The 27,202-nt window shown below is 53.4% G+C and overlaps 1 protein-coding gene and 2 gene segments (V, D, J or C); 2 read left to right on the forward strand and 1 right to left on the reverse strand.

Annotated features, from left to right (window-relative positions):
- Nucleotides 1–420: 420 nt before the first annotated feature.
- On the reverse strand, nucleotides 421–3,639 carry LOC137457535 (olfactory receptor 6F1-like). The gene is given in 4 exon segments (XM_068169403.1): nucleotides 421–647; nucleotides 650–1,059; nucleotides 1,535–1,633; nucleotides 3,602–3,639. Coding segments are annotated over 4 exon segments (774 nt in total).
- Nucleotides 3,640–9,484: 5,845 nt separating this feature from the next.
- On the forward strand, nucleotides 9,485–10,624 carry LOC137457536 (T cell receptor alpha variable 1-1-like). The segment is given in 2 exon segments: nucleotides 9,485–9,533; nucleotides 10,257–10,624. Coding segments are annotated over 2 exon segments (417 nt in total).
- An 8,491-nt stretch (nucleotides 10,625–19,115) lies between these two features.
- On the forward strand, nucleotides 19,116–19,622 carry LOC137457538 (T cell receptor alpha variable 1-2-like). The segment is given in 2 exon segments: nucleotides 19,116–19,164; nucleotides 19,261–19,622. Coding segments are annotated over 2 exon segments (411 nt in total).
- The last annotated feature ends 7,580 nt before the right edge of the window (nucleotides 19,623–27,202 follow it).

Genomic DNA, 27,202 nt, shown 5'->3' on the forward strand with positions numbered 1-27,202 from the left:
GGGCAGAGCTGCAGCCAGAAAACATCAGAGTGAGTGCAGCAGCAGAGGTCTATCTCCTGAATCAAGGAGCATCTGCTGGGACTTCTGATGGGGCCTGGGATGAACCCTGAGCAGGAGAGGTGACTCCTCCAGCTCTGTCAGAGAACTCTTTCTGGATGGGGTTTGTGAGCCTTTCCAAGCGCTGGTCCCCACCGCACTTGGAGCCATTGTGAGTTCCCCCAGGAGTGGCCAGAGGGTGGTGGAAGCATTAGGATCAAGACTGAGCCCAGTGAGATGAGCTGACTGGGGAACTGGGGGCTTTGGCCTCCCTGTGATGCCCAGGAGCACTTACAGTGCAGGGAGGAAGTTCTGCAGGGTAGAAGTGGTGGGAGGGAGGGGCTGAATCACTGTGCTGTGCCTGAGGCTCCTCAAAAAGCCACTTCATTTCTTCTGTAAAGTCCTCCACAAGGCTTGCTTCACTTCTGGGCTCCTGAGGGTGTAAATGAAGGGGTTCAGCACAGGAGTGACAACTGTGTTCAAGGTGGTGATGAGTTTGTTCAGGTCCAGGGAGCTGTGGGCTGATGGCTTGACATACAGGAACACGCTGGAGCCAAACCAGATGGTGACAGCACTGAGCTGGGCAGAGCAAGTCAAAAAGGCTTCTTCCAGCCATGGGCTGACTGGATCCTCAGGATGGAAGAGATGAGGTACAGGTAGGAGACCAGGGTGATCACCCAGGAGGCCACCACAACTAGGATGGAGACAAGGAAGGTTGCCAGCTCCACAGGCCAGGTGTCACTGCAGGAGAGAGCAAGGCAGGAATCGATATTGCAGAGGAAATGATTGATGAGATGTGGCCCACAGAAGATCAGCCTGGATGTCAGCAAGGCCAGCAGTGAGATGGCCAGAAAGCCTCCCAGCCAGGAGCTGAGTGCCAGCCCAGCAGACAGGACACTGCTGATCAGGGAGCTGGACCTCAGGGGGCTGCAGATGGCCAAGTAGTGGTTGCAGGCCGTGACAGAGAGGAGAAAACACTCAGGGGAGCCTAGGGAGAGAAGAGAGAAGAACTGGATGTAATGGCTTGGGGCAAACCCCCTCCCCACCACGGGCAGAAACAATGACTCAGACAAAGGGATTGCAAAAGTGATGGAAAGTTTAAATAGCAAAACACTTCAAAAACAAACACCAATGAAAGCTTTACAGAGAACCACAAGCACTGTGACAAAGAGAGAGATCCCAGAACATACCCAAGAACATCCCATCCCCACCTGGGGGTACACCCAAACCCCCCCCAGGGCTCTTTCCTCCCCCCCCCCAACCCAGCCTTGGGCCTGGGCAGGCCCAAGGGAGGTGGCTCACACCATTTTACCTAGGCTGCAGCTGGGGACGAAAGAGGAAGTGAAGACCCCGCATGGGCATTTTATAGGGGAGCAGGGCATTATGGGATGGAATACCTGCCTGTGACCACCCCCTGGGCTGGGCCCACCCGCAGGGACCTCCCAGGTGTGTTCTGTGCAGTGGCATCCGGGCCAGCACGCAGTCTAAACCACCACACTGGAGCATGCAGGCACTGAAGGAGATGGTTGGGCTTGTCCCCAGCATGACTCCTATGGCTTTGGGCACAACACCTGTGGTGTCCCAGACCTTATTGTAGCTGCAGGGAGGTACTTCAGAGTCTCAGCCTGAAATCAACATGGGGTTCCCCCCAGGACTAGGCCTCAAGAGACCCAGTTCTCTGTGGGGTCAGGAGCCTTTCAGTGCCTTGAGGAGCTTGCTCAGCTGAGAAGCTGCAGCAGAGGGCACTGTCAGGCCATGTGCAAGGGGAGAGCAGCTGGTTCTCCAAAGTTGCCAGATCAAAGCCCTTTTCCTTTCAGGGGGAGGATGAAGTTAAACAGAAAGTGATGAGCTAAGCCCACAGGGACACTAATCTCTGAGAAGGTGCTCAGGGTCACATGGTGGAAGGCCAAAGTTCTCCAGCCTCTGACTGAAAGGCCGTGAGGAACCTGCAGGGGTAGCTTTGCAGTGGCTCAGGCTGAGCTCTGAAAGACACAAGAAGTGAAAAAAGGAACAGGAGAATGCTTTGAATGGGTCCTGCAGGAGGAAGAAACACTCATGAAGGAATATTGAGGTGAATGGGGATAGGTGGGAGGGAAGGGGAACAGGAGAGGAGGGGGAAAGGGAGGCAATGGACAGGAAGAAGGATGAGAGGAGGCATTGCACCTAGGCAGAGGCTGATCAGTGCAGTTGATGAGCTGAGCCCTGAGACTGATCACCAGAGTGCCCCATACACACACCTTCTTGTGAAATCCTTTCTTAAACATCTTCTGTGTAACTTCCCTGTGTGAGTGCAGTAACTGGAGAGACTGGAGTGAAAGAGAGAGCTGGGAGCCAGGGACTGGGAAAATAGATAAGAGATAACATTTAGGACATGGGAAATTCAATCAAGATATTAAAAAGTTGACTTATTTTTTACTTTACTTTGAATCTGAAAACTCTCCAGCACTGGAATGCACTTTGCAGAGATGTTGTATGAACTTCAGCAGTATAGGATGGGAGGTGATCTGCTGAAGGGCAGCTGTGTGGAGAAGCACTTGGGAGTGCCAGAGCATCACAATGCTCTGTGTCACAGTGCCAGAGTGTGTGCCGGGTTGAGGCAGACCCCCTCCCCACCATGGGCAGAAATAATGACTCAGACAAAGGGATTGCAAAAGTGGTGGAAAGTTTAAGTGGAAAGTGGTGACTGTTTACAGGGAGCCAGAGGCACAGTAACAAAAGAAATCCCAAAGCAGACCCAGAAACATCCCAGCCCCACCTGAGGGTACACCCATGACCCCCAGGGCTCCTTCTTCCCCCCCTCCCACTCCACTGCTAGGCTAGTCTCAGCTGGCCAGATCTGAGACTGCCCATCTCCTCCAAGTTACTGGGTGGCGGTGAGGGAAGAAAGAGCAAGTGCCAGACCCCTGCCAGGATCTTATAGTGGTGCACAGATTTATAGGATGAAATACCTAGGTTCTTGTGTCCACCCACTGGGCTGGACTTTTGGACACAGGTACTACCCCTCGTATGAGCACAGCAGAGGGCACCCAGCCCAAACTGCTACATGCCAGCCCTTATTTCATACCATAATCCCTGCACCCAAACATATCATCAAATCAGAAATCTTCTGATGACATCTCCAGTGAAGTCCATATCTTCATCTGGGCATCCACCCAAACAGTCTCTCATTCAGGCTCAAGGGCCAGTCCAGTCCAGTTCTTCTTTCATCCAATGGAACCTCCTAGCGATGCAGAGTTCACTCTTCTGCAGTGCAAGTGCTTCATGGATTCATTGGGCATCCTGGTCACCTGGAAAAGCCTCACAACTTCTCAACCAAACCTTTCTTTCCATCTATATTTACTCAGCGGTATCTTTCCACCCCTGGGGCAAGCTGGTCTGAGCAATCAGGCTCCACGAACGGTTTTTCCATCCATCCAGGGAGCCGCAGCCGACTGCTTCCAGCCGCGGACCGAGGCTATACAGATGCATGTCAGAGGTACACTGCCCCCCACTGGGCACCAAGGCGTGAAAGCATCCGGCTATACAACCCTCCCCTGGAAGAGGGAGGGGCTGCACCACAACCTACTGAGAAGAAAGGAGGAGGTGCCAGGTGTTAGGCGACATTATCGGAGCTCATCTGAAAATCGGGGAAGAGATTAAAGCCACCTCCACCGCAGGCCGAGTGCACGGCCAGGGGCTGCCGTCACAGCTCTGAGTGCATGGCCGGGCCCGTCACTGCCACCACGACTCAGTATACAGCAGGGCTCCGGCCACATCTACCGCTGTGGTACAGAATCAAAATCACCTCCACCCCTCGGGCATTCAAACGGCTCCTCCAGCAAAAGCCATAAATGCGTCCTCAGGGCCCTTGAGAACGGCTTTCCAGCTGGAGTCCCCGTTCGCCCTCTTGGGTTTCGGGAGCTGGGCTCGCCCGCTTGCTGCGGCTGGCTCTATCCCTGCAGCGAGAACGGACCTGAATTTGATCTGCTCACTGCTGCCCCTCCCCCACTTCACTCCCTGCCGCTTCTGCCACTCCACAGAGAACCAAGGTGGAGGAGGGGCAGGTTCCGTGTTCTCAAGCGGTACCCCAGTTCTGATGGAACATGAGCCAGTGTGTGCCCACGTGGTCAAGAAGAACACCAGCATCCTGGCCCAGATCAGCAATAGTGTGGCCAGAAGGGGTAGGGAAGTGATTGTGCCCCTGTACTGGGCACTGGTGAGGCCAGTGAAACTGGTATGGTTTGGTTGGGATTCAGTTAATGAGGTGGGAATTAGAAAAACAGAGTTAGCTTTATTTTCCCAAAAACCCTGCCCCAAAGTGATGCAGAAACTGGTTAGAGCTCTAGCAGAATGCTTCTGGGCAACTTTAGGACAAGTTAGAGAATTCAGGAAATGGAAGAGGCTAAGCCATAAATAGCTTCACCCCACTGATAAGCGGAGGCAGGCCAGGACCCTACGGAAAGCCGATGAGAATGGCAGGTTGTACTCAGCAGGATGGAGCAGGGATTTGGGGATGGTCCCCAGGTCTCACTTTGGTGGCAGGCTCCAGAACTGCAGGTTTATAATCCAGTGTGTGGATACCGTGGCACAAATCCACAGGAAAAGGGACCAGCCAAAAGCAAAGTGTCCTTAGACACAGCTGCCACGAGGCAAAACTCCTGCAGCAGCACTGCCTGAGCAGTGCAAGGGCAGCGCAAGAGCAGCCGCACTGCCGGCCTGTGCCAGCCAACAGCTGCAGCGTTACTGCAGGCAGGGTTGCTCCAGCAGCAGGCAGGGAGCAGGACCCCAGGGCAGGCAGGTCCGGGCAGAAGCCAGGTGCCAGTGCTGAACACTCCAATTTCACCACAAAAGATCGAGAGCAGTGTGAGTCCAAAACGAGCACCAAAACTGATCCAGAGTGAGAGCCAAAATGAGAGCCCAGGCTGCTTTCTGCTCACTCCCTTTAAGCCTTTCCTAGACAATATGTACAGTGCCAACACGCACCGGGTGTGAAGAACTCAGCCAGTCACAGCTCCAGGTCCCAACAGAGGCTTCTCCCATGGGTGAATACCTGTGAAGGGCTTCAGATCCCAGCAGGAAGAATGGAGCCTTTCCACCTGTCCCCCAGTGGGAGGGGAAGGCAATTTCATAGAATCAATAAGGCTGGAAAAGACCTCAGAGATCATCAAGTCCAACCTATCACCCAAGACCTCATGAGAACTAAACCATGGCTCCAAGTGCCACATCCAATCCCTTTTTGAACACCTCCATGGATGGGGACTCCACCACCTCCCTGGGCAGCACATTCCAGTGGCCTATAACTCTTTCTGGGAAGAACTTTCTCCTCACCTCCAGCCTCATCCCCCCCTGGCACAGCTTGAGACTGTGTCCTCTTGTTCTGGTGATGGGTGCCTGGGAGAAGAGGCCAACCCCCACCTGGACACAACCTCACTTCAGGTAGCTGTAGAGAGCAAGAAGGTCTCCCCTGAGCCTCCTCTTCTCCAGGCTAAGCAACCCCAGCTCCTCTAGCCTCTCCTCACAGGGCTGTGCTCCAGAATCCTCCCCAGCTTGGTGTCATCTGCAAATTTATCGATGATGGACTCAATGCCCTCCTCCAGATCATCTTTAAAGATATTGAACAGGATGGGGCCCAGCACTGATCCCTGGGGGACACCACTGGTGCTTGGCTGCCAGCTGGATGTGGCACCATTCACCACCACTCTCTGGGCTCAGCCTCCAGCCACTTCCTAACCCAGCTCAGAGTGCTGCTGTCCAAGCCAGGGGCTGACAGCTTGGCCAGGAGTTTGCTGTGGGGGACGGTGTCAAAGGCCTTGCTGAAGTCCAGGCAGACTCCATCCACAGCCTGCCCCACATCCACCAGGCATTCACCTGGGCATAGAAGATCAGGTTGGTCAGGCAGGATCTGCCCTTCCTAAATCCATGATGGCTCGGCCTGGTCCCTTGGCCATCCTTTAAGTGCTGTATGATTGCAGTCAGGATGATCTGCTCCATAATTTTCCCTGGCACTGAGGTCAGGCTGACAGGCCTGGAGTTTGCAGGTTCCTCCATCCAGCCCTTCTCTTGGATGGGCATCACGTTGGCAGCTTCCAGTCACCTGGGACCTCTCCAGTGAGGCAGGACTGGTGGAAATTGATGGAGAGAGGCTTGACAGCTCTTCTGCCACAGTGTCACAGTGCCAACGTTGAAGTGCCACAGTGCCACAGCATCAAAGTTCCAGAGTGTCACAGTGCCACAGAGTCACAGTGCCAGAGCGTCACAGTGGCAGAATGTCACAATGCCAGAGCATCAGAGTGCCAGAATGTCACAGTGCCAGAGAGTCACAGTGCCAAAACATCACAGTGCCAGATTGTCACAGTGCCTGAGACTTATAGTACCAGAGACTCACAGGGCTAGAGAGCCACAGTGCCAGAGAATCACAGTGCCAGAGCTTCACAGTGCCAAAGAGTTGCAGTGCCAGAATGGCAGAGTGCCAGAGTTTTAGAGTGCCAGAGCATCACAGTGCCAATGTCACAGTGCCACAGAGCCCCAGTGCCAGAATGTCACAGTGCCAGATTTTCTCAGTGCCAGAGCATCACAGTACCAGAGTGTCACAGTGCCAATGTCACAGTGCCCGAGTGTCACAGTGCCAGAGAGTCACAGTGCCAAAGAGTCACAGTGCCACAGTGTCTCAGTGCCAGAGCACAGAGTGCAACAGTGCCAGAGCTTCACAGAGCCAGGGAGACACAGTGCCAATGTCACAGTGCCGGAGTGTTGCAGTTTCAGAGTGTCACAGTGCCAGTGTGTCAGAGTGCCAGAGTAGTTGGAGTATGATTTTCCTCTGAGCCTTTGTAGCCACAACTCCAGCAACCAAGTGGATATCTGCGTGTCGCACCTGGCGCTCTCTGCCATAAGCATCAGCTTGGACCATATTTAGCCAGAAGCCGCCCTGTCCCCATCTAGTGGCCCAGCCGCAGAACTGCACCCTTTGATATGTAACTATAGTTCTAAATCTGTAGATAGTTCAATCGAGTTATAATTACCATACTAAGCCACTTATGGAATGTATTTCACCAACGTGCACTAGAACATGTATATAAATTAGTGATTCATCGGTAATTAATAATTTGGATAAGAAAAATCATGGTTTTATAATTCCTATTTCACATTCATAAATTTAATAACCTCTTCTTCACAATGCTGTCCCACAGCTGCAGATTCAGCTGAGAGGTCAGGTCTAGTTGACAGCTTTAATTTGCCTCCATCCATTTCTACAGTTGCTATTCCAGAAGCCCATTTGTATCCCTCAGGATCTTTGACCTGCCCTTCTCTCAGAAAGCCAGTTCCCAGAATGCAAGGTGCATCTGGACCCCTTGCAATGCTTTGTTTCTTCCACTCATTCCCAGTTACCCTTATTTCAGCTTGCAACAGAGGCAGCTCTTGAGGCCCACCAGTGATTTCTGAAAGGGTTATGGACTCTGCACCTTTACAAATTGATGGTATTAGGCTACACTGAGCACCAGGGTCAGCCAAGGCCCTATACTTCTGGACACCTCATGAACGCTTTCCAATAGACTCTGTTATCTCCACTCCTCCTCCTGGCAGGAGGTAGGGTGCCTCTAATTCTGAGCATTGCATCTACAGCTGGCACAGGCTTTAGTGTTATTGTCAGAACCATGGCTGAGCAACCTGAACCATTGTGGAAAGTGAGGCAGATTCCTTTGTGGTAGTGTTGCCTCTGGGTTTGCCACTCTGCAGTTCCTGCACACTCCTCAGAAGCTCAGAGGTGGGTTGCCCATCCCACTTGTTCATGATCTCACCAGATTACTCATGCAGGGTTATCCAAGGAGACCCACGTGATTGTTGAGGTCTGTTTTGAATTGGCCTAGTTCCAGCTGGCCTCCCAGGAGGATGTCATTTCCCATTGCCCAGACATGGACCCATTCAGAAGAGGAAGGGGTGCTCTCATCCCCCTTCACCAATTTGGACATGGAGGTCTTAAGTTCTTCCTTCAGTTCTTTCATGCCATCCTTTATCTCCCCACCCAGAGACCAATGAATTGTGTGTTAAACTGTCCTCCAATTGCCTCATTTGATCAGTAAAAGAAGCAACAGCAGGAGGCCTTCCTCCATTGTGGATTGCCACAATTCTGCTTGCCAAACTACCAGCACAGGGAGGAGGAGCAAGCCCAATGAGCTTCTGTGAAAGAGTTGTTCCCACATCAATATCATCAGGGTTGTGTGTGCCATAATTTCCATAAATCATTTCTCTCACAGCAAACTCCTGCAAAGACTTGATGCCCTCCTCAGTAGTGGAGCATTTCTGAGGGCTCCATGGTAAATCATGCCTGGATGGATACTGCAGTAGCACAGCCAACAAAAGGCATGACCACAGGGCTGCCTTACCAATGGAATTCCATATGTACTTATCGATTCCACTGTCCCTAGCAAGATATCTTAACTATTTATGAGATTTCTTGCTGCCTTCTAAAGCAGCTGCACCTGTGTGACACCACCCTCCAAAGCAACTTGTTACTGTTCCACTTTCTCCCCTGAGATCATCCTTTCTTATATGCCTAATGTCTTTCCTGGGCAGGTCAGCCATCTGCATATCATCATCATCTGAATCATCATCACCGTTTAGCTGGCATTGTTTAATCGGAAATACTGCCTTATACAAATTCAGCTCTTCCCACCCCATGGGCAGCTGCATGGAGCTTGCCTGCTTCTCCCTCCCACCCCGTGCCATGCCTCCCATGGCTTGTCCTTCTACCTCACTCACACAGTCAAAATAGGTCACAGGGAGAGAGGAAATGTAGGAGACAGAAATAACACAATAAGTTGATGACAGTAACTTTTAAATTGGAGGAGAGGGGAAGGGAGAGGGAGAGGGAGAGGGAGAGGGAGAGGGAGAGGGAGAGGGAGAGGGAGAGGGAGAGGGAGAGGGAGAGGGAGAGGGAGAGGGAGAGGGAGAGGGAGAGGGAGAGGGAGAGGGAGAGGGAGAGGGAGAGGAGAGAGAGCTGCCACAGAGACCTTGACTGAGATCAGTTCTTGTGGACAGAGAGGGAAACCCTGCAGTGCCTGACGGGACTGAGTGGCAAAGTGGGTGGGGAGTGCTGACAGCAGCATAGGGTGAGACACTCTGCAGGAGCAAGGACAAGACAAACCAGAGAAAGGCTTCTGAGTACTGAGAGAGGAGGCAAAAGGCAGCCATGCAGAGGACAATATGTCAGAGAGGTTGGTCACCTCTCTCCTCTTTATCCCTCCCCAGGGAGCAGCAGAAGCTGTTGGCTGCAGGAGCCACATGTGTCACTGCTGGAGGAGACCACAGCACAGGCACTGCAGGTGTGCTGAGCAGCAGCTTTTTCTCCTGCCCATGGCAGTGGCTGTGCCCCTGGCAGAGTCATTTCCGGCAGCTCTGCTCTCGTGGGGCTCTGCCTGGGACCTGTGGCCTTTGGAGTCTCTCTCACACACACAGCAGGATGGGTCTCAGCATGCGCCTCGCCTATCTCCTCCTGGCTGCCTTCCTGAGGCAACCACAGGGTAAGAACTGCCTTGCCCTGGCTGAGTGAAAACTTTCTCATGCACTGCAAGCATGGTTCCTCTCCTGCCCAGGGCACCCTCATCCACTCAGCAGAGCTCTGCAGGAGCTGCTCTGCACTTCTGGGCCAGGCTTGGGAAGCCTCAGCTCACACAGGTGGTTTTGCAGCTGCTTTCTCAAGGTGCTGCTCCTGATGGAACAGGAGAGCTCAGCTGCAGAAGCAGCAGCTCCTCCCCTGACCATCTCAGCCCTCTTGCCTTCCTGTCCTCTTGCTGAGTGTCCACCTCTCTCAGTCCCTCTCTGCTGCTCTGTCTGGGCCCAGTGTTTCACTCTGGGCAGCAGAAGTGACAGGAGGGAAGAGCTGGGGTGCAAGCTCAGCTCTCTGTGGGGTATCTCTGTGGGAGGGAATTACATTCTTGGGTTGTGGGAGCCTTCTCCTCTCCACTTGTACTGCATATTGTTCTTCACTGAGAGAGTCATTGTTCTTCACTGAGAGAGTCATTCATCATTGGAATGTGCTGCCCAGGGAGGTGGTGGAGTCATCATCCCTGGAGGTGTTCAGGAGAGGATTGAATGTGGCACTTGGTGCCATGGTCTAGTCATGAGGTCTGTGGTGACAGGTTGGACTTGATGATCTTTGAGGTATCTTCCAACCTTGGTGATACTGTGATACTGTGATATCAGAACCTTTCTCTGCATAGTCCCTGACCTCTTCTCTCTTCCAGGCACCATGGGGCAGGTCACTGTCACCCAGCAAGAAGGACAAGTCACAGTAAAGCAGAGAGAATCCTTCCACACCAAATGCACTTACCAGTCACGTACCATTGATGGATTGCTCTGGTACCAGCAGAAGAAAGGCCAAGCTCCCCAGCTGCTCTCATACCAGGCAACACCTGGCCCCAAGGCTAGCGGCCGTCTGACCACGCTGCTGAACACCACGGGGAAATACAGCCTGCTGCAGCTGGAGGAAGTGGAGGTCTCTGACAGTGCCTTGTACCTCTGTGCTGTGAGAGACACCCTGGTGCAGGAGCTTGCTTGGCTGTGCAAGAAGCTGTGTGAGGGGCAGGAGAGCCCTGGTGTGTGGCCTGGCTAACTCCTCTCAACATCAACCTGTGAGAGGCCTCAGTGATTTAGAGAAGGACAAGAAACTCAGTCAGGTTCTCATATTATGCTTTTATTACAGCACTGGACACAGGGGGATCCTTCCCAAAGCCTCTGTGTCTCCAGAGGGTTCAGTGCAGGCTTCTATGCAAAAATTTCTCTACCTCAAATGCCAGAGGAGTGCTGATGTTGCACAGAAGTCCAGGTGCTTCCTGTCCATACCAAGGTTATCTCTCTAAGAACAACAGAAGTATCTTACAGAAAGTCCTGGTGCCTCCTCTCTATGCAAAGCTTCTCTATCCAATCCTGCCCTCCTTAAGGGCCATCCACTCCCCTCCTGCATTCCAGCTAACAATGACAAGGGGAGTTGCTTATCAACTCTTTGGGTCAAGAGTGTGTGTGGGAGTCCTGCCCTTGCTGTCCTTCTCCTTGGGTGATGACCATGGCCTCCATTGCAAGTCCAGGTGGAGAGATGATGAGCAGAAGCTCTTGGGCTGCCTCTTTCTTCCAGCACACAGCTACTGAAACCAGGAGAAAATCTCTTTCAGGTTTGATCCCCACTGCCTGTGCAGGAGCCAGGGATGTCTTCCTCAGCTGCAAGGGACAGTGCCTGAAAGGGCCTCACTGCTGTGCTCCCTACTCTCTCCTTCCTCTGGCAATGATGAATTGGCCACTTGTGTCCCCACCTCATCCCCCAGCCCATAAGCCAATGCCTTTCTTAGACAGCAACCTGAGGCAATGACACCAAAAAAGGATGCAGGTGGAGGCAGAGGCTGGGCTGTGGAAAACTTGAATGGCTCTGCAGTGGCCATTTGTGAAGGTGCTGCTGATGAAGAGGAAAGATCCCAGCTCATGGCATGGCCTGGGTGCTTGTTTTCCTAGTACTGCCTTTTCATTTCCTGCCTCATGCCCTGGAGGAGGCAGCTTCTGAGTGCTGGGACTCAGAGACCCCAGGATGGCCATGGCCCTCACCTGCCTTAGTCTTCATTTTGCCACGAATGTACCTGAAAAAACTTTTGCTGTTCCCCTTGCTCTCCCTGGCTAGATTTAATCCTAACTGAGCTTGAGCTCTTCTAACCATGTCTCTTGCTGCTCAGGCAGCTTCATTATATGCCCCCATCCCAGCTGTCCTTCCTTCCACGCTGTGTACACTGTCCAGACAGGAAAGGACCACACAGAGGCCAGGCCTGAATGCAGCAGAACTTTAATCAGTCTAAAGGAAAAACCAAAGTCATTGCAAGTGGAGGACAGCACTGCAGGAGTGCCCCAAAACACACCAGAGTCTGTGACCCTTGGCCAGGCTCCAGTTCCTGCACAATATCTGCATCCATCCTAGAGGAAGAGCAGAAAGATGGCTCCCAGCAGGATGGATTTGTTGGGCACCTTTTTGCCAAGGGGCAGCAAAGCAAAGAAGGAAAAGGAAAAGCAAAGCCCAGCAGCTGTGCTGCAAAGCCATGCAGGGAGTCCATCCTTGGGCCAGCAGCATCTTGTGAGCTCCTGGAGCTGTGTCCCTGGGGCTTCCCCAGCAGCTCTCTCAGTGCAGCTACCTTCTGCCATAGGAGCAGCTGGAAATGCCAGAGAGGTGACAGCAGCCAGAGTTGATGGGCACTCCCTCACAGCTGAGGATGCTGCCAAGAGCAGCGGAGCTGGAGGAGCCCACAAGGCTGTTCTGCAGGAAGGAGCTGAGGATGCGCCTGGGCAGGGTCAGCAGCACAGCAGGAGGCTCAATGGCCACAGTGGAGCTCTGGCACTGCCTGACACAGGGCTCATTGCAGCTGTTGGCCAGCGGGGTTGGGCCACAGGGCTGGCAGGGCAGGCACTGGCTGCAGCAGGACATGGCTGGAGGCTGGAGGTGCAGCTGGCAGAGAGGGCAGGGAGCAAGCAGAGAAGGCAGCTGGGTGAGGAGCAGCCTGGTGACACTCTCACAAAGCAGCCAAGGCCAAGACTCAGTGGGCAGCTGGAAGCTGTGCAGCAGCCACAGGGCCTTTGTCACCCTGGCCAGAGCAGCCTGGCCCAGGGAGGCTCTCTCTCACTTCAGACACCACAAGCTGCCTCAGCCACCTCCCAGCCTCTCCCTAAGCACACCTCCTCCTGCTTCCCTCTCTCCTCACAAGAAGACTCAACCATCAGCAGAGAACAGAGGCAGTAGCCACTGAGAGCTGCTCTGAGGGGAGATCTCCTTTTGGAAGAGGAGCAGAAGGGGCTCCAGACTCACCTGCTTGCCAGGGAGAAGGAGGCAGGAGGAGTGGATGAGAGAGCAGAAGCTGGGCTGCCTTTTGTACCTGCCCCTCACATGACATGTGAGGAGAGGCTGAGAGCAGAGGGCCTGCTCATCTTGGAGAAGAGATGACTGAAGGGAGACCTTCTGCCTTTCTACAACTGCTTGTTCAGAGGGGACAGAGAAGATGCACCTGGCCCCTAGAAGTGCCCAGGGGGCTGAAGGTGGGGAGATCTGATTGTGAAATAGGCCTCTGAAAGCCATCCATCAGCTAACTCTGCCAGGGCCACTCCTGCCCCATGGGGCACCCTCCCCCGGTGTAACTTCCTCTTGTCCTGTCAGTTGTGATTTGTCAGGAGGGACCAAGCCCTAACGGGTTCCAGCCTCCTTTCAGGGAGTTATTGAGAGCCAGAAGAGCTTCCCTCAGCTTCCTTTTCCCTGGACTAAACATGCCCAGCTCCCTCAGCTGCTCCTCATGAGACTTATTCTCCAGAGCTTTCAGCAGCATTCTCGGGACATGCTCCAGCACCTCGATGTCTCTCTTAGACTCCCCACAGTACTCCAGGTGGTGCTTGGTACAAAGTCATCCCATGCAGTCAGGAGTTCCAGCTCCACACAGGCTGGAGAAAGGGGTGGCAAGGTCAAGGCACCTTCCAGCACTGCCCACACTGCCCCAGTGCTGAGAAGCTGAAGAAGGGAAAGAAACTCCTGTGGGGACAGGGAGCATGTCAGAGGCTGCAGTGGGGGCTCTCTCCCCACCAGAGGCAGCTGACTGAAGCTCCTGGCTCTGGCTGGCCCCTGGATGCAGGAAATGTTCCCCATGGGCACTCCCCTCACACTGGGGTTGTGTTGTGCTGGCTGTGCTTTCCAGGAGGAGCAAAAAGCCATTCAACAGCCTCCAGCCTCCTCTTGCCTGACACAGGATGTTAGGCGTTGAATGAAACCTCCAGAGATCTTCAAGTCCAAAGCCCCTGCCAGAGCAGGACCATAGAATCCAACACAGGTCACACAGGAACACTTCCAGACAGGGCTTCTCCTCCACAGGAGACTCCACAACATCTCTGGGCAGCCTGCTCCAGTGTCTGGGACCCTTACAGTCAAAAAGTTCTTCCTCAGGATGAGGTGGAACTTCCTGTGCTGAACTTTCCATCTCTTGCCCCCTTTGAGCAGAGGCTGTCCCTGCCCCTTCCTTCCTGACCCCCAGCCCTCGGGTATTGATAGGCATTGATCAGATCCCCTCTCAGTCCTCTCCTCTCCTAAGGATGGAAAAAGTCTTCCCAGCCCTGCCTCTGGGGATCAGCAACAGCTTCAACTTGGGGCAAGACACCTGGACAACAATCCCAGTCCCACTCCTTCAGCTGTCCTCCTGCTTCTCACATCTCTCCTCAGGGGCTGCACTCACTACTTGTTGCTCAGGGAGCACCACTGACCCTGAGTCCCTGTGAGTTCCTTGACCAGCACAACACCTCTGGTGGTCTTCGGTTCTGGAAGGTGGATTTCTGGGATGCAGTTTGTCCCTCTGTAGCTCTTCTTCTGCTCAGTCTGCTTGGGCAAGCAAAGAGCTGGCCCTGCAGAGGGGAAGCTGTGGGGAAAGGTGACAAAAGCAGCCCTGCTGCCAGGCCAACATGTCCATGAGTAGGTCATGGCATCAGGTGCTTGCAGTGAGGCCTTGTGAGGTGACAAAGGAAGCTCAGAGTCTGATCCCTGAAGAAAAAGGTCTCTGTGGGCTACTTGTAGGTGATTCTCATCTGGATGGGGAAGGAAGCTGTGGTTTGCTTCCCTGCTGGAGGTGGGATTCAGCCCTGCCCTCATCCTCAGCTGTACTCAAACTTCTCTGAGGGAGGATCCAGGATGCTGCATGACATGGAGGACATCTGGGAGGGCAAAGAATGCATCAGTTGGAATATGGGGCCACAGAGCAGCTGCTTCCAGAATGACATTTCACATGACCTGAGTGCTTTTCACACCACCTCCCACCTGGAACTGCTTGCTCTGGTGGCCAGGCTCTCCCTTGTGCTTCATGTCTGTAGCTCCTCAGGCCCCCTGAAGGGGACAGCGATGGCTTAGTGCAGCTGCAGGTGCTGCAGGGAGACACTTCAGTGGCTGAGCTCAACATGAGGCTTTCCCCCAGAGCTGGGACTCAGGAGACCCAGTTCTCTGTGAGGTCAGAAGCCTTTCAGTGCCCTGAGGAGCTTGCTCAGCTGAGGAGCTGCAGCAGAGGGCACTGTCAGGCCATGTGCAAGGGGAGAGCAGCTGGTTCACCAAGGCTGCCAGATCTTTTGTCTTCTCTCTGAACTTAGATAAGAGATGCTTGATCGTTTGCCTTTTGTCTAACACCTGCCTGGGCCTTGCCCAGCGATGTGTGTGCCCTGGTATTTCCTTGGCAGCCAATCACGAATCCCTAACTGTTGGATGGACACATTTAATTACCAATCACGAGTTGCTTTTGATTATGTTAGCAGATATGAAGAAAAGACTTTGTACAATTAAGTAGACACTTTGCTTGCATCAAGCTTTGTCTCCATCTCTCAATCACGGTTCAGGGGATTTAAGGAAATGATGCAGTGAGAGAGCTCAAGGGAAACTCAAGAGCTCAAGAACGCAGCTCAAGGGAGACCTTGTGAGTGTCTGTGTGCTCTGAGGATGTGGAAAAAATGGAGGCAGGCTCTTCTCAAAGTGCACACTGGTAGGACAAGAGGCAACAGACAACATTTGTAACCTGGAAAATTCTATTTAGATATGAGGAACTTGGCTTAGTTTACTTTTTAGTTTGAGCCTGAAAATTCTCCAGCACTGGAGTGTTCCTTCCAGAGGTGGTGTGCAGGTTCTAGATAATTTCCTCACTTCACAGGTACTGCCCTGACTGCCCTGATCTAATTGCTGCTTTGATAAGAGACTTGATATCTCTGCATTTGCTGCAGAGATCAGCTTCAGTGCAGGTAAGGCTGTGCTGGGCAGGGGATCTGTATCCAAAAGAGCCTTCAGAAAGCTCTTGTTAGGACTTCTTCAAGCTGGGAAAAACAGCTTTACTGTGCCGGGGCAGGCACCTTGTGGACAGGCTGCTGAGCTAGAGTGGGCAGAACCAGCACCTCCCAGCAAATCTAAGTGAGACATAAAGACACCAAAGGGCATCTGCTGCAGCACCGCCCACCACCCATCTGCCTGGGTGGAACCAGTACCACCCACTGTTGATCAGGTGACAAGAAGCCCCAGGCCCCTCAGCCTCCCCTCACCAGACAGTGCTCCAGTCCCCTAATCATCCTCATAACCCTCCGCTGGACCCTCTCCAGCAGATCCCTGTCCCTCTTCAACTGGGGAGCCCAAAACTTTGAGACAGATCCAGCTACGGTTACAACCAGGCTGAGGGCTGCTGTCAGTAGAGCTGTGGGTACCCAGGCAGAGGTTCTGAGCAGACATGTAGGTGTCCAGGCCCCTGGCTGTGGTGAGTGCCAGAGCCTGGCACTTGCAATGGAGGGCTGCAGAGACAGCACATGGGTTAGATGTGAGCAGGTGAACGATCTGCTCACTCTGCTGGCAGAGATGAAGGAAGATGTTGTGACGCTAAGGATGTGGAGGGGAGACAGACTTGTGGATTTGGACTCTGCCATCCCTGGGGGAGGGTCAGCAGGGTTCCTGTGGGTGGCAGAAGAAGCAGGGGATTCTATGCCCTCTTGTCACCTGGGAAAAGGAAGAAACCTAAGGGATAGGGAGGAATGGAGGCAGGTCCCTCTCTGTCGAGGCAGGAGAGGCAGGCGAATCCCTTCCAAATCCCCCCAGTCTTCCCAGTTGCCAACACACAAGAGGTACAGGGCTCTTGAAACACAGGGTCAGAAGAGCAATGACAGAGATGAGTGCCCATGCACACAGCCAGCCAGGACTTGTCAGCCAGTCCCATGACTTCAGACAAGTGCAAAGGAGGAAAAAGAAAGGTGGTAGTAGCAGGGGATTCCCTTCTCAAGGGAACTGAGGGGCTGATTTGCAGGCCAGATCCCTCCCACAGGGAGGTCTGCTGCCCGCCTGGGGCACGGGTTAGTGACGTTTCTAAGAGACTTGCTGATCTGGTGCAGCCATCTGCCTATTAGCCACTGCTGGTTCTGCAGATTGGGAGTGATGAGGCAATGTCCAGGAGTACAAAAGCAATGAAAAATGACTTCAGGGCTTTGGGGAGATTACTTGAGCGTTTGGGAGCACAAGTGGTGTTCTCCTCAATCCCTCTAGTGACAGGAAGTAATATCGAAGGAAAGAAACAAATCCATGTGATTAATACATGGCTTAGAGGTTGGTGTCACCCACAGACCTTTGGGGGTTTTGACTATGGGGAAGTTTTCTTGGCACCAGGTCTGCTGGTGACAGATGGAGTTCATCTGTCCCATGAGGGGACAAGAATCCTTGCACATGAGCTGGCTGTGTTCACAGACAAGGCTTTAAACTGATTGTAAAGGGGATGGGGAGGTAGCTGGTCTTGCCACTGAGAACTCTGGGTGAAGTAGCCCAGGGCTTGTGGAGCAGTGGGTTGGCATCTTAGATAACCAGGTCTACCCCACCACAACGCTGAAAACTGTGTACTCAACCCCCTCCTTGAAAAGTTTCTGCACCAATGCACACAGCATAGGCAATAAACAGGAGGAGCTGGAGGCCATTGGGCTACAGGGAAACTAGGATCTGGCAGCCATCCTGAAAAGCTGCTGGGATGACTCCCACAGCTGGAGTGCTGCAATCCATAAGTCCCAACTTTTCCAAACGGACAGGCAAGGAAGAAGAGGTGGTGGAGTGGCCTCTGTGTTAGGGAAAGAGAGGAAACTATGCAAAGCAGTGGAGGTGGTGAGAGGGTTGAGTCCTTATGGGTAAGAATCAGGAGTAAGGCCAGCACGAGGGATATGGTGGTGGGAATCTGTTCCAGAGCACCCACCCAGGGTGAAGAGGCAGATGAAATGTTTTATAAGCAGTTGAGAGAGGTCTCACAATCGCTGCCCCTTCTTCTCCTGGGAGACTTCAGCTTCCCAGACATCTGCTGGGAATACAATACAGCAACTCAATACAAGAGAGGTGTGGAGGTGCTGGAGAGAGTGCAGAGGAGGGCAAGGAAGCTGTGAAGGGCCTGGAGATTCAATCTTATGAGGAGTGACTGAGGGAGCTGGGGATGGTTAGTCTGGAAGAGAGGAGGCTGAGGGGAGACCTCATGGCTGTCTACAGGTACCTTGAAAGGACAGTGTAGAGAGGCTGGGGCTGGTCTCTTCTCACAGGTAATTAGTGATAGAAGAGGGAATGGCCTGGAGCTGTGCCTGGGTAGGTTTAGACTGGACATGAGGAAAGAAGATTTCATGGGGAGAGGGGGCAGGCATTGGAAAGGGCTGCGCAGGGAGGTGGTGGAGTCACCAACCCTGATGTGTTTAAAGGTGCTTTGGGTGTGGGGCTTGGGGATATGGTTTAGGGGCGAACCTTGTAGAGTAGGGTGATCGGTTGGACTTGGGGATCCTGAGGGTCCTTTCCATCCTGAATGTTTCTGTGTGCTTTGTGAAATGGGTGACCTGCAGCAGTCCTGGCAAACCTCAAATCTGCCACAGTAAGAGTCAATAAAGTGGAGCTCATTTGTTTCTTCAAGGTTATCATTCAGGACAGGGGCAACTGGTATTGGGTAAACTCGTCATGGAAGAGTTCTGGTACAATAGGGAAGATTGCATAGTTTGGGATGAGCATTTAAGAATCTGATTTATAAGAGAGGATGAGCAGTCTGGCAGGACACATCATGTATTTCTTCCTGAGAGAGCTCTTTTAGATAGCAGGATAAAGTCCACAGTGCCTGAGTGGGCCGAGGGGCACTTGGTGTCTGCTGTGTGTGGGGGTTTCAACTCCTCTGTTTGTGAGAGCTGCAGCCTTGGAGTATGCCGACAGAGGCTTGAGGGAACAAGGACAAGCAAACACCATCATGATCTTGAGGTTGGAGAGGAGACACAAGGCTCAAGGAAAGAGAGACTTCTATGATGTGCACAGCGCAATGTGTCAGAGAGGTTGGTCACCTCTTCCCCTTTTCATTCTCCCCTGGGAGCAGCAGAAGCTGTTGGCTGCAGGAGCCACATGTGTCACTGCTGGAGGAGACCACAGCACAGGCACTGCAGGTGTGCTGAGCAGCAGCTTTATCTCCTGCCCATGGCAGTGGCTGTGCCCCTGGTAGAGTCATTTCCGGCAGCTCTGCTCTCGTGGGGCTCTGCCTGGGACCTGTGGCCTTTGGAGTCTCTCTCACACACGCAGCAGGATGGGTCTCAGCATGCGCCTCGCCTATCTCCTCCTGGCTGCCTTCCTGAGGCAACCACAGGGTAAGAACTGCCTTGCCCTGGCTGAGTGAAAACTTTCTCTCCAGGTCTACCCCTCTGAGGTACCCTAATAAGGGGAATTTCCTTGCTCTCTTTCAGGCACCATGGGGCAGGTCACTGTCACCCAGCAAGAAGGACAACTCACAGTGATGCAGGGAGACACCTTCCACACCAAATGCACTTACCAGACAATTGACTTTCGAGGCTTGTTCTGGTACCAGCACAAGAAAGGCCAAGCTCCCCAGCTGCCCTCATACCACGCAGCAGCTGGCTCCAAGGCCAGCGGCCGTCTGACCACGCTGCTGAACACCACGGGGAAATACAGCCTGCTGCAGCTGGAGGAAGTGGAGGTCTCTGACAGTGCCTTGTACCTCTGTGCTGTGAGTGACACCCTGGTGCAGGAGCTTGCTTGGCTGTGCAAGAAGCCAGGGGAGGGAGGGGAAGTGTCTGGGCAAGTCTGAGCATGGGGGAATGAGCTGGCAGCTGTGCTTCCTGTGTGCACCCAGGGGTCTGCAGGACAAGATCTTCTTCCAGGAGAGGACAATGTCTGTGGCTGCAGAGGTCTCGTTTTCTCCATGGGTGTTGTGTGACGTGAGAGGTATATTTTCTAATAGAGGATTCCACTTGCATTCTAGCTGAGTCCTCTGAGATCAGAGGGGCTCAGTGTGGCTGGTTTTGTCTCTTCATGTGACACTGATTAGGGTGGGTTGCTATAGGTCCAACCCCAGACACATTAACAGCTTGGGGTCCAAATCTATCAGTGCTAGCTGGCGACCCTGACACCTCCCTAGTGGAGCAGACCCAGCAGGAATACATCACCTGCTTGGAAGCAGGACTTACCCAAGCCTAAGGGAGATGGGCCACAGGAGATGCAGTGAAGGGTTTGAAGTTTCAAGTTAGTCACCTGTTGAGGGCCAAGCCCATTGGGTCAGGTAATGGGAGCCACTTCAGGGCTGGAGCAGTACAAGAATGGGAACTGCTGAGGGGATTTCTCCCACTCAAGCACCCAGGGCCCAGGACCTGTAGAATGTTCCCTAACAGGCCATTAGTATGAGCCTGAAAGCCCCAGGGCCCAGAATGGGCTCAGCAATTACCCAGTGGCCCCTGGGCAGGCAATGGCTGTCCCCAGCTAATTGCCTTTTGCTGTAAATCCCCTACAATTGTGCCCAGAGACAGAGAAAGGCAAGAGCCAGGTCCTGTCACTGTCCTGGGAAACTGCTCCTGCTGGTGTTCCCCACTGTGGGACAAGTGCCTTTCACCTTAGAAGTTCCCTTCATCTCTGTGCCTGGGTGACCACTGCCACCCATGGGAAGGAGCACAAAGTTAACAGCTGCTGAATCAGCCTTCTGTTGAAAGCAGTTCTCACAGGGCTGAGTCCTCTTTTCTCTTGTCTTGTAGGCAGAGCTCACCACTGAGGAGCCAAGGACCTGCAATCAAGCTGGAAGCAGATGCTCCTCTCAGGCATTTTGGTAACTGTTGTAGCTATCAGGTTGTCCTCTTTGTAGGCTGTCCATGTTAGTGCCACAGCGATGCTTCAGGTGCCCTTTCTCCTCTCCTTGGGGTCACACAGGATCAAGGAAGTGAGACCCCAGAGAAGTAATCTGGACATCCATAAATCCATGGGTCCTGATGGGGGGCACCTGCAGGCACTAAGGGAGGCCAGAGCACTCTTCACTGTCTTTGGTAAGTGGTGGTGGACAGGAGAGGTGCCTGGGGACTGGGGGAAGGCAGACATCACTCCAATCTTCATAAAGGGTAATAAGCAAGCCCCAGGTAACTCTAGGCCAGTCAGCATCACCCCCATCCCAGGCACTGTCCCTTGGCACTGTCCTTGTCCTGTCAACAACGGCAAGGGGAGAGTCTTGCACCTGGGAAAGAAAAACCTCATGGAGCAGGATAGGTTGGGGACTGAGCTGCTGGAGAGCAGGGAAGGAGAAAAGGACCTGGGGGTCCTAATGGATAGGAGGTTGACCATGAGCCAGCAATGTGCTCTGGTGGCCAAGAAGGCCAAGGGCATCCTGGGGTGGATGAGAAGGGCTGTGATTAGTAGGCCAGAGAGGTTCTCTTCCCCCTCTACTCTGCCCTGGTGAGGCCACATCCCAAATATTTGTCAAGCTCTGGGCCCCTCAGTTTAAGAAGCACCTCAGGGAAGTGCTTGAGAGAGTCCAGCACAGAGCCACAAAAATTATGAAGGGAGTGGGACATAGAATCATAGAATCACCCAGGTTGAAAAAGACCTCAGAGGTCACCAAGTCCAACCTACCACCTAACACCTCCTGACAACTAAACCATGGCTCCAGGTGCCACATCCAAGCCTTTTGTGAACGCCAGTGATGGTGACTCCACCACCTCCCTGGACAGCACATTTCAGTCCAGGAGAGCTGGACCTACTTCAATGAAGAATTGTTGAGGGCTCAGGGACAGGCTGTGCCAATGTGCCGGAAGATGAGCCGCCGGGGCAGATGGCCAGCCTGGATGGTTCATGAACTTTAATGGAACTGAGGGAAAAAAAGAGGGTGTATCACCTTTGGAAGAGAGGGGAGGCAACCCACAGAATGTTTAAGGATGTTGCTAGGTCTTGTAGGAAGAGAATTAGGGAGGCAAAAGCACACTTGGAGCTTAAACTGGCCTCTACTGTGAAGGACAACAAAAAGTCCTTCTATAAATACATTAATAGCAAGAGGAAGGGCAAGGACAACCTCCACTCCTTGGTGGATACGAAGGGGAACATTGTAACAAAGGATGAGGAAAAGGCAGAGATACTTAACACCTTCTTTGCCTCAATTTTTACTAGAAGGGCAGAGCGTCTTCCTGACAGCTAGCCTGCAGAGCTGGCAGAAGGAGCCAGGGAGCTGCACAGTTTCCCTATGTTCCATGAGGAGGTGGTTGGAACTCTTCTTAGCAGCTTGGATCCCCACAAGTCCATGGGACCAGATGGGATTCATCCTAGGGTGCTGAGAGAGCTGGCAGATGAGCTGGCCAAGCCACTCTCCATAATTTTCCAGCAGTCCTGGCTCACTGGCGAGGTCCCAGAGGACTGGAAGCTGGCCAACGTGGTGCCCATCCATAAGAAGGGCCGGTTGGATGAGCCAGGGAATTACAGGCCTGTCAGCCTGACCTCAGTGCCAGGCAAGATCATGGAACAGGTCATCCTGAGTGCAATCACACAGCACTTGCAGGATGACCAAGGGCTCAGGCCTAGCCAGCATGAATTTAGGAAGGGCAGGTCCTGCCTGACCAACCTGATCTCCTTCTATGATCAGGTGACCCGCCTGGTGGATGTGGGGAGGCCTGTTGATGTAGTCTATCTGGGCCTCAGCAAGGCCTTTGACACCGTCCCCCATAGCAAACTGCTGGCCAAGCTGTCAGCCCATGGCTTGGACGGGAGCACACTGCGATGGGTTAGGAACTGGCTGGATGGCCGAGCCCAGAGAGTGGTGGTGAATGGTGCCACATCCAGCTGGCAGCTAGTTACTAGTGGTGTGCCCCAAGGATCAGTGCTGGGCCCTGTGCTCTTTAACATCTTTATTGATGATCTGCATGAGGGGATTGAGTCCATCATCAGTAAATTTGCTGACGACACCAAGCTGGGGGCAAGAGTTGATCTGCTGGAGGGCAGAGAGGCTCTGCAGAGAGACCTCGACAGGCTGGACAGATGGGCAGAATCCAACGGCATGAGATTTAACACATCCAAGTGCCGGGTTCTGCACATTGGCCACAACAACCCCAGGCAGTGCTACAGGCTGGGGTCAGAGTGGCTGGAGAGCAGCCAGGCAGAGAGGGACCTGGGGGTGCTGGTTGATGGTAGGCTATGAGGAGAGGCTGAGGGAGCTGGGGTTGCTCAGCCTGGAGAAGAGGAGGCTCAGGGGTGACCTTATCACTCTCTACAACTACCTGAAGGGAGGTTGTAGACAGGCTGATGATGGTCTCTTCTCCCAGGCACCCAGTACCAGAACAAGAGGACACAGTCTCAGGCTGCGCCAGGGGAGGTTCAGGTTGGATGTTAGGAAGAAGTTCTATACAGAAAGAGTGATTGCACTATCGAATGGGTTGCCCGGGGAGGTGGTGGAGTTGCCGTCATTGAGGGTGTTCAGAAGAAGACTTGATGGGGTGCTTGGTGCCATGGGTTAGCTGTTTGGGTGGGTTGGATTGGTTGATGGGTTGGACACAATGATCTTGAAGGTCTCTTCCAACCTGGTTTGGTTTATTCTAATAAAGGTTTATTCTAAAGGTTTGGGTCTAGAGGGTGTGTGGGAGTCCTGCCCTTGCTGTCCTTTTCCTTGGGTGATGGCCATGGCCTCCATTGCAAGTCCAAGTGGAGAGATGATGAGCAGAAGCTCTTGGGCTGCCTCTTTCTTCCAGCACACAGCTACTGGGGAGCTACCTCATTGCCCTCTGAAGGGTGGTTGCAGCCAGGAGGGGGTTGGCCTCTTCTCCCAGGCAACCAGCACCAGAACAAGGGGACACAGTCTCAAGCTGCGCCAGGGGAGGTTCAGACTCGAGGTGAGGAGGAAGTTCTTCACCGAGCGAGTCATTCGTCATTGGAACGGGTTGCCCAGGGAGGTGGTTGAGTCATCGACCCTGGAGGCGTTCAAGGGGAGATTGGACGTGGCACTTGGAGCCATGGTCTAGTCATGGGGTCTGTGTTGATAGGTTGGACTCGATGATCCCCGAGGTCCTTTCCAACCTAAGTGATACTGTGATACTGTGATACTGAAAGCATGAGAAAATCTCTTTCAGGTTTGATCCCCACTGCCTGTGCAGGAGCCAGGGATGTCTTCCTCAGCTGCAAGGGACAGTGCCTGAAAGGGCCTCACTGCTGTGCTCCCTACTCTCTCCTTCCTTTGGGAATGATGAATTGGCCACTTGTGTCCCCACCTTATCCCCCAGCCCCCAAGCCAATGCCTTTCTCACACAGCAACCTGAGGCAATGACACCAAAAAAGGAGCCAGGTGGAGGCAGATGCTGGGCTGTGAAAAACTTGAATGGCTCTGGAGTGGTGTGATGGTTTGAGGCAGCCCCTCTCCCCCCCACGGGCAGAAATCAACAACTCAGACAAACGGATTGCAACAGCGATGGAGAGTTTAAATAGAATGTAGTGAATGAGAGAGAGTTTTCTGTCAAGGATTGTGAGCTGGACTTTGCATCAGCACTGCAGTGTGTGGCCCCTCCTTGTCAGTCACCCAAGGCTTCGCTGGCTCAGGACATGCAGGTTGTCTCCCTGCAGCCCATGGAGGTTAATGCTGAAGCCAATAGCCTGTGGAGGATCCCAGACAGGAGCAGCTGTGACTCCATGGAAAGTTGTCCTTGGAGCAGGCTCCTGTCAGGCTCCCTGTCAAGAGGACCCTCTACAGAGGAGCCCACGCTGGAGCAGGCTCCTGGCAGGACTTGTGACCCTGTGAGGGACACACATTGGAGCAATTTGTTCCTGAAGGACTGAGCCCCAGGGAAGCAAGTCCTGCTGGGGCAATTGGTGAAGCAGCTCAAGGGAAATACTCCCACTGGAGAAGTTCATGGAGGACCAACTGCCCACACAGGGGCAGGGGAAGAGAGTGAGAAGTCCTCTCCTTGAGGAAGAGGAAGCAGCAGTGACAACCTGAGGTGAACTGACCCAAATTGCCTGCCCTCTGTGTCTGCTGGGGAGGGTGGTGGGAGGAAGACACAAGAGCAAAGCAGCAGGGAAGCTGATCCCAGAGAGAAGGGAGGGATGGGGGAAGGTGTTTTGAGATTTGGGGTTGTTTCTCATTATCCTCAGTTGATTGCTAATCCATGAGGTTAATTTCCCCAAGTCAAGTCTGATCTGACTGTGACAGGAATGAGTGAAGGATCTCCCTGTCCTCATCTCCAGCCACCAGCCTCTCATTGTCTTTCCTCTCTCCAGTGAGGAAGGTTCAGACCTCCGGCTTGGTGGGCACCTGACATCTCCCCTCCCTCTAGGTGTTTCTTCTCTTGATAAGATCCCACCCCAGGATTTCTCCTCTGTGCTGAGCAGTCCCAGCTCTCCCAGCTTTTCCTCTCAGAAGAGATGCTCCAGCTGATCCCTCTTCTTTCTGCCCCTTCAGTGGATTCTCTCCAGGGCTTCCCTAGCTCCCACATCCCTGGGGGTCTACAGCTGGAATCAGTATCCTCCAGAGCTGAGGAGTGGGGAGGAAGCATTTTTCGTCAGCTGCTGGCAACATTCCTCTGGAGAGCTGTACAATCTAGTCAAGAGATCTGGGTTGTCATGGCAGGAAATGGGATATGAGGTTTCTGCTGCACCACACAGCTTGGTGTTGTCAACAAACTCGCTGAGGCTGCCTCAGTGCCTCTGTCCATGATGGCAGCAAAGATGTAAACAAGCCTGGTCCCAGGACTGATCCCTGAGGGACTCTGCTTGTCACTGGCTTCCACCTGGACATGACCATTGACTGCCACCCTTTGGCTGTGGCCATCAAGCCAGCTCTGGGTCCACCCCGTGGTCCCTCCATCAATCCCATATCTTACCAGCTTGGAGCCCAGGATGTGGTGCAGGGCAGTGTCGAAGGCTTTGCTCAGGACCAGGTCAATCACCTCAGCTGCTCTCCCTTTGTTTGTTGATGTTGTGACCCTGGCACAGAAGGCCAGCAGGTTTCTCAGGCAGGATCAGCCCTTGGTGCAGCTGTGTTGGTTGTATCCAATCACCTCTTTGTTATTCTTCTGCTTCAGCAGCGCCCCCAGGAGGATCTGCTCCATGATCTTACCAGGCACAGAGGTGACGCTGCCTGGCTTATAGTTCCCTGGGTCATCCTTCTTTCCCTTGTTGGACCTGGAGGTTCTGTTTCCCCTTTTCCACTCAGTGGGGACTTCCCCAGCCTGCCACAGCTTTTGGAATACAATGGAGAGGTTCAGTGACCTCATCCCCAGTTCCCTCAGCACCTGGGGGTGTATCCCATTGGGTCCAACGGACCTGCACTCTGTACAGTTCTTTAGGAGATCTTCACTCACAAAGGGCAGTTCCCTCTTCCAGCCCTTGCCATTATCTTCTGTGACTCTGGGAGTGTGGCTGGAGCCCTTGCCAGTGGAGACTGAGGAAAACAAGTTGTTGAGGACCTCAGCCTTCTGCATGTCACTTGTCACCAGCTCTGCCCTTTCCTTTCTGAGGGGGCCCTCACCTGCCTTAGTCTTCCTTTTGCCATGAATGTACCTGAAGAACTTTTTGCAGTTTCCCTTGCTCTCCCTGGCTGGGGCTCCCTGCTCCAAGAAGACTCTTGACATAATGAAGCAAGGCCAAGAGAGGCTGCCAGGGCAATTTGGGCTCTGACAAATGGGACATGAGAGGAGAGGCTGAGAGCAGAGGAGAAGAGATGGCTGAAGGGAGACCTTCTGCCTTTCTACAACTGCTTGTTCAGAGGGGACAGAGAAGATGCACCTGGCCCCTAGAAGTGCCCAGGGGGCTGAAGGTGGGGAGATCTGATTGTGAAATAGGCCTCTGAAAGCCATCCATCAGCTAACTCTACCAGGGCCACTCCTGCCCCATGGGGCACCCTCCCCTGGTGTAACTTGAGGCCATTTCCTCTTGTCCTGTCAGTTGTGATTTGTCAGGAGGGACTAAGCAATAACTGGTTGCAGCCTCCTTTCAGGGAGTTGTTGAGAGCCAGAAGAGCTTCCCTGAGCTTCCTTTTCTCTGGACTAAACATGCCCAGCTCCCTCAGCTGCTCCTCATGAGACTTATTCTCCAGAGCTTTCAGCAGCATTCTCGGGACATGCTCCAGCACCTCGATGTCTCTCTTAGACTCCCCACCGTACTCCAGGTGGTGCTTGGTACAAAGTCATCCCATGCAGTCAGGAGTTCCAGCTCCACACAGGCTGGAGAAAGGGGTGGCAAGGTCAAGGGCACCTTCCAGCACTGCCCACACTGCCCCAGTGCTGAGAAGCTGAAGAAGGGAAAGAAACTCCTGTGGGGACAGGGAGCATGTCAGAGGCTGCAGTGGGGGCTCTCTCCCCACCAGAGGCAGCTGACTGAAGCTCCTGGCTCTGGCTGGCCCCTGGAGGCAGGAAATGTTCCCCATGGGCACTCCCCTCA

Source organism: Melanerpes formicivorus, unplaced genomic scaffold (assembly GCF_026170545.1).
Source record: "Melanerpes formicivorus ecotype bairdi unplaced genomic scaffold, bMelFor1.0.p_v2 SCAF_182, whole genome shotgun sequence".
NCBI classification, from domain to species: Eukaryota; Metazoa; Chordata; class Aves; order Piciformes; family Picidae; genus Melanerpes; species Melanerpes formicivorus.